The sequence below is a fragment of the Nicotiana tabacum genome, chromosome 10 (assembly GCF_000715075.1).
Source record: "Nicotiana tabacum cultivar K326 chromosome 10, ASM71507v2, whole genome shotgun sequence".
Lineage (NCBI taxonomy): Eukaryota > Viridiplantae > Streptophyta > Magnoliopsida > Solanales > Solanaceae > Nicotiana > Nicotiana tabacum.
In genome coordinates, this window is record NC_134089.1 from 165596089 (window position 1) to 165609042 (window position 12954).

At 35.2% G+C, this 12954-nt stretch overlaps 2 protein-coding genes across 2 annotated transcripts; both read right to left on the bottom strand.

Annotated features, from left to right (window-relative positions):
- Positions 1-234: 234 nt before the first annotated feature.
- On the bottom strand, positions 235-3011 carry LOC107776539 (protein DEEPER ROOTING 1-like). Its single transcript, XM_016596458.2, has 6 exons — positions 2864-3011; positions 2697-2769; positions 1781-2262; positions 1221-1389; positions 903-954; positions 235-698 (listed from the first exon to the last, which is right to left on the bottom strand). The coding sequence occupies exons 1-5, from the start codon at positions 2867-2869 to the stop codon at positions 935-937; spliced, it is 750 nt and encodes a 249-aa protein (XP_016451944.1). The 5' UTR covers positions 2870-3011; the 3' UTR covers positions 235-698; positions 903-934.
- Positions 3012-9140: 6129 nt separating this feature from the next.
- Positions 9141-9521, bottom strand: LOC142165511 (uncharacterized). Its single transcript, XM_075224049.1, has one exon. The coding sequence runs from the start codon at positions 9519-9521 to the stop codon at positions 9141-9143; it is 381 nt and encodes a 126-aa protein (XP_075080150.1).
- Positions 9522-12954: the final 3433 nt, after the last annotated feature.

A 12954-nucleotide genomic window follows, 5' to 3' on the forward strand; every position in this document is an offset into this window, starting at 1 on the left:
ATGGACGGAGTAATATAAAATATAGCAAAAAGGGCTATTTTACTATCAGCATTCAAAATGCCTATACGAATTTAATTTATTAGTTCGTAATGTAATCGAGAAAAAAATATAAAAAGGGCTCTTGGATATGAAACACAATCAGTTATAGAAGATTGCTTTCCTTTATTCAAGATTACAAATTAATATTTGTACATAGAATTAGACAATGGATTTAACCAAATAGGATTTCATATGTACTAGAGATAAGATGCATTCTCTTTTTATTAGTGACACTTGTGAATGTATAACACCAGAAAAGACAAAAGGTATAGTGCTATTTATATATCATTAAAAGAAGCAATTCCAATTTTGCAAGCCTCACTCACTTTTGCTATGATTTCAACCTATGTACTCGGATTCTTTGAAAATATCATTAGGTACATGTCGGGTCCTATCAAAAGTAGTGTATTTTTTGGAGGATCCGACACGAATGCGACATTATTTGGGAAGGTCCGCACAACGTAAATTTCAACATTAACAAAATCTTTCTCTTCCAACCATGACAAAAAAACAGAAACCCTTATCTAGCCATGGCAAAAATCAAGTGAAATATGTACTTCTTGTGATAACACAGCACCAACAGATGGAAAGTTTGTTTCTATCATCTCTTCCACAAAAACCTTAAGAAGAATCTGAATTTGTTTTTCACAGAAATAATTCTGCAAAAGAGAAAAATACAAAGGGTGAGACTATTGGATGGAAATATAGTTTAATTTCTCCATAACAACATCCTTTATAATATCACTTTATTATAAAGGTCAAATTTTCTTTGGAATCAATTTTTTCATATTATAATATAATAGTACATGTTTTTTATAACAGCACTTCACTCATATGATCGATCGTTTCAAAGGTAATCATACCTCATCTTTTTAAGAACCGGCTAAGAGGCCAATCAAATCTCTAGTACAATGACTGCAACACCAAAATGAACATAATTAACATATAAAAATTTGTTGGCCACAGAAAAACAAAATGCTTTCAAGTGAAAAATGGTATATTCATCAAGATTTAACTTCTATGTAGTGACAAATAACAGCCCATAAAAGTGAAATCAGTGACGTAAAACTAAGGTAAGTTGCCTGCTATAGCAGTTTAAAATACACAATAACGTAAAATTTCTTTATACATTAAGTCAAAATCCATTCATTAATGCACATGTGAAGTTTTTGAAAACTTACAATCAGAATCTGATTTGTCCCATTTATTTCCATTCTTCACAGTCTCAGATGTTTCATCTTCACTATCACTCTCAAGCTCACATCTATTGTCTAAGTATCTCTTTCTTGTGGTACTCCTTGGACTTGTTGCTTGAGGATATATCTTTTTGTGTAATATGGCCCTCAAAATCTGAAAATAAAGGATTACTTAAACAAGCTGGAAAAAAATTGCAAAATACATCTATAAAACACTAGTAGATGCACATAAAAAATACAGTTCGGTGTACTAAGTATGCACGGGGTCCGGAGAAGGGTCGGACCACAAGGGTTTATTGTATGCAGGCATTTCTGCAAGAGTCTATTTCCACGGCTTGAACCCGTGAGCCGTGACCTCTTGGTCACATGACAGTAACTTTACCAGTTACGCCAAAGCTCCCTTCTAGATGCACATAACTTAAAAAATAAAAATTAATATAGAAAGCTATCATTTTTTTGAAACAAAGTAAAAGAGAGAGAGAGCGACATATAAAATAAAAGAGAGGGAGTATATTATTTGCATAGAAATGCAAGAGTGTGCAAACCTTTTCCATTCTTGATTTCTCAAACTTTGACTGTGGAAGTACTGGATCTCTCAAATGATAAGGGGGAGGGAGTGTGAATCCATCACTGCAGAGAAATGTCTTCTTGAGAAGATAAGACACAGATTTTCTGCTAATACCATTGTTTGTGTTTTCCAGTTGAGCAGATTCTTGTCCTCTACCACAAACAAGACTGTTACTCCGCTTGAAATTGCTCTCTTTATTTTCTGAATTTTCAGCTTCTAATTTCTGGAGACAGTCAAAGAATTTGTCAAGATCTTTATTTGATCCCTTGGCTGAAGGGGGAATTAGATGTTTTAGTTCTTTGTTAAGCTGCCCAACTTCTTCAGCTGTAAGTTTTTCATCTGGTTGATCCAAACTACCAGTAATTTTTGGAATACTGTTTTTGCCAAATGTCCCAATAGCAAGCAGTTCATTAGGCCAGTCACTGAATTCTTCTTTGCATGGTTGATGCACCTTTTGATCTATTAATTTTAAGGAGAAATCATATGAGTACAAAGCGGTAGCCGGATGTACGAAATATTCTGTGTTTACGTGGAGTTCGGAGAAGGGTAGCCAGCCTACCATGACACAAAGTTTAGTGGCTGATTTTACAGCTCGAACCAGTAAACCGTAGGTCACATAGAGCAGCCTACCCTGACACAAAGTTCAGTGCCTACCAGTGAACTACATAGGTCACACAGAGCAGCCTATCCTGACATAACGTTCAGTGGCTGATTCCACAGCTCGAACCAATGAACCGTAGATCACACAGAGCAGCCTACCGTAACACAAAGTTCACGTGGCCAATTCACCGCTCGAACCAGTGAAATGTAGGTCACATAGAGACAACTTTATTATTGCTCTGCGGCTCTGCTTCTGAACAAAGCAAATAAAATATAAAATCAAGAAAACTTACGAGCGACTGCTACTGGGTTCGGCTTCGAGGTGCTTTGCTTTCCATTAATCTTGTTTTGAATCCAATTAAAGATCTATTATCAGCATATAAAGCAAAAAGTTACCATCTAAAGAATGAAATGATCATTCTTCAAATATATGCAAAAATGAGAAGCCTGTCCAACTTACCTTCATCTTGAAGAAAAGATAGACTTGAGATTTGAGAACCCTTTAATCTAACTACAGAGGTAGAAATATGATCAAGGTGGGCTTGAGAATTGTGTTTAAGCACAAGTCTGTTAAGCCAAAGGAAGTTGAGCTTCTGGCCTTTTTAAATAGAGGTGGAGTTATCAGCATTCCAAATTATATATATATAATTCGAGCAAAAAAGTTATAAGTTTAATTGAACACCGTATATTTCTACAGCTATTAAGCTAAGCAGTGCTAGTATTGGTTCAAGTTCCCATGCAGCCGCATATTTTAGTGTCCTTTACATGTGTCATTTTCCATTTCGACCATCGTCCAATTTGAAATCTCTCAGGCACTATTGTTAATGTAAATACTGCTTATAAAAGAGCTTTAAGATTATCAAGTTGGAGGGGTCTGCGGCCGGAGGATTCAGAATTTTAAGAGAATGAGTACTCAGGGGTGAATTTAAAATTTATATTTAATTAATTTAATTTTAGTTTTTTATTATGACCCATAATATTTTTAAAACTATTGGTTTAAAATTATATTTTTCTAAAATTTTTAATAATTTTCATATATATATCTATATTCCGTATCGAAAATAAGATCGTTTAGAGTAGGATTTGAACTGTCAATTTTACTTGTAGAGGTGCACCCAATAATAATTGCATCGTTGAACATGGGTTCACACACATATATTTAAGTAATTTTGAAGAAATATAACATTGCTATTCATGGTTTAGGGAGAGGAGTATGGGTTCACGTGAACCCATATTCCTTAACTTGGATACGTCTCTGGGTCTGCCCAAATAAAAAAAAGGATAGCTCGATACACAAAGCATCTTGTATTCATGTAAGTTCGGAGAAGAACCGTACCCCAAAAGGATCTATCCGAATAGCATATTATAATTAGTTCTACCCATTCTGTCTATTGCCAAAAAATATTTTTATAAAAGAATATGTCACGGTTCAGTCCCTAATGCTACTCTGCAATTTAGTTGGCTCCTCTATCCCAAAACGTAGTGTCACAATATTTGGACATGTAAATCTCAAGTCTCAAAATGGTACTAGATGTCCGAATATTTTGCATCCTATTCATGTAGTACACAAGCATTCACCATAGCAAGTAAATCAGTTCAAAGAAATTAAATATAAGAATAGCTTCAGGAACTAAATTTGATAGGGTAGTTGGCTTTAGGTTGTAGTTATAATGTCTAAGACGAAAAAAATTGGATTTAATTTAAGTGTGTTGCTTCAAGATAAATCCATACTTTTCTCTATACTAGCCTGTGGCGGAGCCACCTTTATTTAAGTGGTGTTACGCGACACCTCTTTGTCGAAAAATTACAGTATGCAGCTTTGTTAGATCTAAGTTAATTTCAGTAATGCAAAATAACAAATTATTCCTTATGTGCATGAACGATTTCTGAGAAATAGAATGGAGGCATAAATGAATCAAAACGAAAAAGAAGAAAGGAGCGAAAAATCAATCAAGGGAGCTGGCAAAACCAATCAACAAGGATATTATAGGAAGAATCTCAATCAAAGGAGGTCAAGGGCACGAAATCATCCGCTAAATATTCTTCCACATAAAGACGTCAATCGAAGCATCAATCAAGGAATTTGACAACGGGAATATTCTCTCATTAAAGGAAGAAATAAATCAAGCCCATGAGTCAAGGCAAATCAACAGAAGAATTAATCTTGGAAAGAATTCATCTACGATTCCTTCTGAGAATAACTCCCATAAGTTTGCAATCTCTCAAAAAGACGTACAAGACGTGAAGACCTCACGAAGTATAAATACCTACTACACCAGCCTTGAAAAGACATACTTTGATCAAACCAATTTCAATCTTATTGTTCTACTTCAAACAAACACCGTAGTCTGCTTTAGATTTCTTGTGAAACAAAGAAGAGAAGAGAGAGAGAGAGAGAAAAGAACACTGATGAGGCATTTATCAATAATAGAGAGAAGCACAAAGTGGCAAAAGTTGTTGGTGTATAACAACATCAACCCATCTGTATTAAGCTACTTCGTAGTTGAAAAAGATCACTCTTACAACCCAAGGGGATTGGACGTAGGATTCACTCTGAATCCGAACTAGTATAAAATATTCTGCGTCATTTACTTTCTGCAATTTAGTTTCTATATTCTGATTTTGAAAAGTCCAGTCGACTAAAACGCAAATTAGTCGACTACCTCGAAAAAGAAAAGAAAAATTACAACCCCCCCCCCCCCTTGCACTTTCAAGCTGATAATTTTTTTTCGGAAAAGGGTTAAAAATGCCCCTAAACTATTATAAAAGGTTTAAAAATACCCTTCATCCACCTATTGGGCTAAAAATACCCCTCCATCTACCTTTTTGGTTCACTTATGCCCTTTGACTTTTAGGTCAATGCTGAATTAAAAATAATTATTATTTAAATTCCACGTGGAAACTTCTTATTGGTTGAAATTAAAACAAATAACGTATTAGAAGATTAACCCATATCTAACAATTTTTTCGGATTAACCCGCCCCAAATATTGACCCGACCCGAATAAAAAGTTCAACTAAAAAAAAGACGTGTCACTTAACTCTGAGTTATCTATACCCTTATTGTCATACCTTGGAACAAAAATACTCCTATTTTGGATGGAGTGTCACGTGACAGCACCAGATTAAAATGACTCATTTCTTTTTTTTTTTTACTCGACCCGTTTTTAAAAAAAAACCACAACCCGTCTCTTATTTTCATTTTTCAGTTTTTTTTTTAAATTTCGTTTTTAAAAAACGAAAATATTTTTTTCAGTTTTTACAAAAAAAAAATCAGTTTATACAAATTTATTTTTCCAGTTTTTACAAAAAAAAAATGCTTTGAAAAAACCGCAAAGAAAAATAGTTTTCAAAAAACGAAAATATTTTGTTAAAAACAATTTTTTCCCCTATTTTTACAAAAAAAAAAATTGTTTTTACAAAAAAAATTCCAGTTTTTACAAAAAAAAAAATGCTTTAAAAAGCAGAAAAAAATGATTTTTTTTTGTAAAAACTAATTTTTTTTTGTAAAAATTGAAAAAAAATAAAAGAAGACTTTACTAAATTAATGGACTACTGGTGCCTTAGTTTAAAAAAAAACAAAAATATTTTGCAAAATATTTTTTTTAAGTTCTACAAAAGAATAATAATTATTTTTAATTTAGCATTGACCTAACTGTCAAAGGGCATAAGTGAATCCAAAAAGTGGATTGAGGGGTATTTTTAGCCCAATAAGTAAATGAAGTGTATTTTTAAACCTTTTTCAATAGTTTAGGGATATTTTTAATCATTTTTCGTTTCCTTTTATATATATATAATATATGTTGAATCATCCTGACTTTTTCATGTGTTCATTTATTTATATTATAATACCCTTACTGAAAATTTTACCTCCGCCAATGAACTACAAGTGTAGTTAGTATAAGACAGGATTGTGTCGTGTCTACAAGTAGATTTCACGTGTGTCAAATTCAGCATTTTTCTGTTTGTCCCAAGATGGATAATAATCTATAGAATTCTAGAAAGGAAAAAGTGATTCATGGGCAAAAATAAAGTAGACATGCCTGTACAGTGTTTGGAAATTGAAAGCACATAAAACCAACATAAAAGTAGTATGGGGAGAAATTAGGTTTAGTTGAAAAATGCAGGCCATGTCCTCGTGGGGATGTCCCTCACTAACCGAACACCCTGGTTTTTTCCAGAATTTTTTCATCACCTAAACAATTTGACTTGACATGCAGAGACACGATAGGGATGACACATACTCTAATATTATCAATAGTTCCTAAAATATTTTTTCGAAACCTCATTCGTTCAAAAAGATTATCTTAATTTGACTTGTCACAAATTTAAATAAAATTGGGATGACTTTTAAAATATGTAATCTTAAATAAACTATAGCATTTGTATAACCGTAAAACTTTTGAATTTGTGGTTTAAAACATGTCATAGCATTTGTGCGGCTATAAATGCTTCCTATGAAAGAAATATTGAAAAATGTCAATCTTTTTTAAATAAATTGATAAGAAAATAGTATCAATCTTTTTGAAATAGAAGGAGCACAAGCAAATGATGCTACTAGTGCTAGAGTAGTTTAGAATTGAGATGAACAAAATATTGATTGCTCAAACTTTTGATTGGAATGTCACCTTGCAACAACAACAACGACGATCAAGTGAAATCCCACAAGTGGGATCGGGGGAGGATAGTGTGTACGCAGACCTTATCCCTATTCTGAAGGAGTAGAGAGGCTATTTCCGAAAGACCCTCGGCTCAAGAAGACGGAAAAGACGAGAAGAGAAGGGGAGGGACAATATATTAGTACCATCAAACAAAAACCAAAGAAATAATAACAGCATCATAAGAACTAGAAAATAGTTTAAATGCAATAACAAAACTAGAAAAAAGCCCCAATGCTATGAAAAAACGGAAGGATGGTGTGAACCAGAGATGGAGTCAAGATTTAAAGTTTATGGGTTCGCGATTCTAGTTCTTTTAAGTTATTAGGTTCTAAAAAAAATTGTACATATTCCATGAATTTCACAAGACAAATACATAGTCTATACATAAGCTAATGGGTTCGGTCGAACCCGTAAATAGAGGGCTAGCTCCGCCCCTAGTGTGAACACAACATTGACCACTAGCAGACTAAGGCCAAATCGAACTAGCCTCACCTCCGGACTCAACTACGTCCTAACCTACAACCCTAATGCACGACCTCCACACCTTCCTATCAAGGGCCATGTCCTCAGAAATCTGCAGCAACGCCATTTTCTGTCTGATCATCTCTCCCTAATACTTCTTAGGTCGCTCTTTACCTCTTCTCGTACCCGCCAAGGCCAAACTCTCGTACCTCCTCACCAGAGCATCATGGCTCCTCCTCCACACGTACCCGAACCATCTGAGCCTCGCTTCCCACATCTTATCATCCATAAGAGCCACACCCACCTTCTCCTAAATAACTTCATTCCTAATCTTATCCATCCTAGTATGCCCGTACATCCACCTCAACATACTCATTTCTGCAACTTTCATCTTCTAGATATGAGAGTTCTTAACCGGCCAACACTCTGCCCCATACAACATGTCTGTCTAACCATACCTCTATAGAACTTACCTTTGAGTAACGGTGGCACTTTCTTGTCACATAGGACTCCTGATGCTACCCTCCATTTTATCCACCCCACCCCTATATGGTGTGTGACATCCTCGTCGATCTCTCCGTCCCCCTGGATAATCGACCCCAGGTACTTAAAACTACTTCTCTTAGAGATGACCTGTGATCCAAGCGTCACGTCCATACCCACTTCCCCCCACTCGACGCTAAACTTGCACTCCAGATACTCTGTCTTAGTCCTGCTCTACTTGAAATCCTTAGACTCAAGGTATGTCTTCAAACCTCTAGCATGTCGTTAACACCGCCTCACGTCTCATCAATTAGAACTATGTCGTCAGCGAATAACATACACCATGACACCTTCCCTTGAATATAGTGTCTCAGTGCGTCCATCACCAATGCAAATAAGAACAGGCTGAGTGCGAGTGCAGATCCCTAGTGTAACCCCATAACAATCGAAAAATGCTTCGAGTCGCCCCCCACTGTCCTCACCCGAGTCTTATCCCCATTATACATGTCTTTGATCGCCTTAATGTAGGCAACCGGTACACCTTTAGCCTCCAGGCATCTCCAAAGTACCTCTTTAGGGACCTTGTCATATGCTTTCTCCAGGTCAATAAACACCATGTGTAAATCCTTATTCCTATCCCTATACTGCTCCACCAACCTCCTAATAATGTAGATCGTTCCGTAGTCAAACGATCGGGCATCAATAAAAAGTCATCATAACATTAGTTGTTACAAACTTTTATGGTATGACTGAGTAACTTGATACCCTTATAGTTGTTACAACACTAGATGTCACCTTTGTTCTTGTACAACGGTACCTCCGTACTCCACCTTCACTCATCTGGCATCCTCTTCGTCCTCAAAATAACATTAAACAGCCTAGTCAGCCACTCCAGGCCTGCTCTATCCATGCACCTAATTCAACCGGAATTTTATCTGGCCCAGTCATTCTGCCCCTACTCATCTTACGCATAGCCCCCACGACCTCCTCGACCTTAATGCGCCTATAATACCAAAGTCTCGGAGACTATCTGAATTCCTTAGATCACCTAGCACAATATCCTTGTCCCCCTCTTTATTCAGAAGTCCATGAAAATAGGTCTGTCATCTCTGCTTAATGTGAGCCTCCCCCATCAGCTCTCTACCGTCTTGTCTTTGATGTACCTCACTTGGTCCAGGTCCCTAGCCTTCCTCTCTCTCGCCTTAGCCAGCCGAAATAACTTCGTATCCTTGCCTTTTTCCTCAAATTCTTCGTACAGACGACCAAACGCAACAGTTTTAGCCTCCGTAACCGCCAACTTCGCCTCTTTCCTGGTTACCTTATATCTCTCTCTGTTCGCTCTCCTCTCATCCTTGTTTATGCTCCCTACTAACTTCAGGTACGCTGCCGTCTTCGTTTCCACTTTGTCTTGAACCACTCCATTCCACCACCAGTCGCCTTTGTGCCTGCCTGAGACACCCTTCGAGACCTCTAACATCTCTCTCGCTGCCTCCCTTACACAATTTGCCGTCATTGATCACATAGCACTCGCGTCCCCACTATTCCTCTAGGCTCCCATAATCGATAACCTCGCCTCCAGCTCCTAAGCTTTATCCTTTGTTAAGGCTCCCACCTGATCCTTGGTCTACCACGAGCAGACCTCTTCTTCCTCCTTATTATGATACCGATGTCCATAACCAAAAGCATATGCTGCATCGCGAGGGTCTCACCTGGGATAACCTTGCAATCCTCGCACAACCCCCTATCACACATCCTGAGGAGGAAATAATCAATCTGAGTCTTCACCGCCATACTTTGGAAAGTCACCAGATGCTCCTCCCTCTTCAAAAGGTCACATTGCAAATGTTCGAGAAATACACCGCTCATGTGCATCCCTGATTCTTTTTCATGAGCTTAACACGTAAAAATTCTTTTTGATAATAGGTGACAGTGAGACTTATAAAGTTTAGTACTTGTATCTGCTCTTATACCAATACCATATTAATATGTGTGATCATTTCATCTAAAAATTTAAGTTGTTAGAAAAAATACACTATTATTTACTTAAACACACTTCAATACAAATCTTATTAAGATCTCTATATGGTTTTACTGCTTCATACCAGAGGTTATCTGCAGAACTAGTCTATAAGACTATAACATAAAGTTTTGGAGAACATCATATAGATTATCAAGAAGTTCATCAGATGACAAATAGCTCTCTAGACAAGCCTTTTCCGGATCAAGGAAACTGACATCGATAGCTCTTCATATGTATAATCCTGCACATATTTCCAAACACCATTTCTTGACTTTTACCTCTTCTACCATTCCTATATATTACTATCGTACCGTTGTTGGGCTAAACCAGTCCATAAATACTCTTAATGTTATGATATTATACTTATATATATTTTTTGTAGTTTCTTAATTTAATTAGCTCTTAATATAAAACTTTGTTCACAATCGACATCCTTAATTACCCTTCCATCTTTTATCTTCCACTTCCTTTCCCTTCATCAATTCTAGCATAATTTTGTCAAAAATCTCACAAAGGATTGCCAATTTTTACTAGGGACTCCCAAGAAAGTCGCCCTAACACGTGAAGTTGTCCATACCACATGGGTCATTGCCATTTTTACAGACTTATCCAGGGACTTTCCAACTTTTCGTGCTATTTGAAACTCAACCCTACGTGTCAAAAAACACATTTGATGAATTTTGATCGTAACATTGTCCAAACAACACGTGTGAAATGTCAGAGGAGTCATTTGTTACAGATCAAGAGACGCTCTTTTCTATGTTTAGGTTCCATGGCATTAATACAAATAAAATCATTGGCATATATTACCATTCATCACTTTTTATAATCTCAGTTTAAAATGTGACAACTTGCTTACTTTTCCTCTTATTCCTTTCATGCAAATGTTTCTCGCTTAACTTAATCCGTATCCTTACTCCAATGAACAGCTCATTCTACTATAAGATTTCAGATTAAATCATTATATAATTTAATACTATTGATAGTGTAATGATTTTTTATAATATATATATATATATATATATATATATATATATATATATATATATATATATATATATATATATATATATATATATATATATATATATATATATATATATATATATATATATATATATATATATGTGTGTGTGTGTGTGTGTGTGTGTGTGTGTGTGTGTGTGTGTGTGTGTGTGTGTGTGTGTGTGTGTGTGTGTGTGTGTGTGTGTGTGTTAATATTGTGTAAATATATTTTGCACCGTTAGTATATGGAACTGAATTAATTGGAGATTAGATTAAAAGATCATCACCTAAACTAGAGACTAATGACGTTGCATAAATATGCTTAAAGCTCCAATCATTCTGCGGCAAATGTTACTTATGGCTTGTTCAATTTGTGGTCCTATGTCTGCATTTAATTAACAAAGTTAAAATAAGTCTTAGTTTTCTAGCTATTTACGTAACAAACCATGTATAGTTTGTGGTCCATGAACATTCTCGTGCAATGCTGAAATAACACATATATAATCCTCAAATCAAATGTGGTTAAATTAGCATATTTAGAAGTAATCAAACAAGAATAATAGATTTTTCAAGTCATATATATCACATAATTACAAGTATCGAAGAGTTTGAAGTTAGTAATTACCATCTACATACAAAAAAATTAAAAATATTTTTTTTAAAATATAAATTATGCACAAATTAATGATCAGTAAAGATAGTTTGCTTCAGATAGTTTGCTTCAGAATGGCATATCGAGTTTTCCGAAGATAATCTCTATATCCACACATCCTAGATCTTACTGAAACTTTGTTGACTTAGTCAATAGTCAGAGAAATAGGGTCGAGGAATTTATTAATTTTTACCCTATTTACTTAAAGGATAATTACAATTAACAATTCATAAAAAAGGTTTTTAGCCTGGAACTACAACGGATGAAATACACTTGATAGAGTAAAATTTAGTTTTAACATCATGTATATAAGTTAAGAGTTCAAGTTTATAATTTGACAATATAAAATATATTTGTATTATTATCTAGTTATTTTTGTTGTTGTTACTATTTATTGCTACTTCTTTCTTTTCATTTTTTCTTGAGTCGGGTGTCTTTCGAAAATAGTTTATCTACCTTCAAGATAAGGGTAAAGTTTGTGTACATACTATCCTTTCCGGACCCCAGTTGTAGGATTATACTAGATTTGTTGTTGTTGTTGTTGTTGTTGTTGTACTATCTAGTGGTGCTATCGGAAATAACCTTCTCTATCTTCATAAGGTACCTCAGACCCGATTTGTGAGATTACACAGGGTCTTCTGTTATTGTTGTTGTTGTTAAGTCGCACATAATATAATCATGGGTAAATTTACCTAATAAAAATGGTGACTAACCTACTATTACTGACTAAACTACTTTGATCGTGTAAATCTTTATACAGTCAATCCATAAGTTAAACAGACGGATTATCTACTATATCACTATCTGTATATATAAGACTATACCCACGTTAGTGAATTTTTTGGTGATTTTAGTCAAATGGCAAAGAAGTAGGGTCTCCAGTATGGTGAACAAACTTTAAACATGAGAGAATGTTCATAACGTAATTTTAGCATAGGAAGCTGCGTAGGGTTTCTTCACTGTACGACAGCTATTAGTCTAGGAATTAGAAGGGATTCATCACTCTATATGGAAACCCTACACAGGACTTTCCCAAAAAGGAAAGTTTCACAACTCAGTCATACATCGGTGAGTAGACGCTTTCAATAGTGAGACAATTTAGGATTTCAAGAAGAGTTGTCTTCCAATCAATATTAATGTTAGACCTCAGTAATCCATTGGTTGTAATTTAATTGCTCGGTATTATAATATAGTCCTTGGAATGAAAACCAAGTAAGAAAGCTTGCCTACCTTTATTTAAGGATTTTGTTGGTATGTATCTTCATAGAA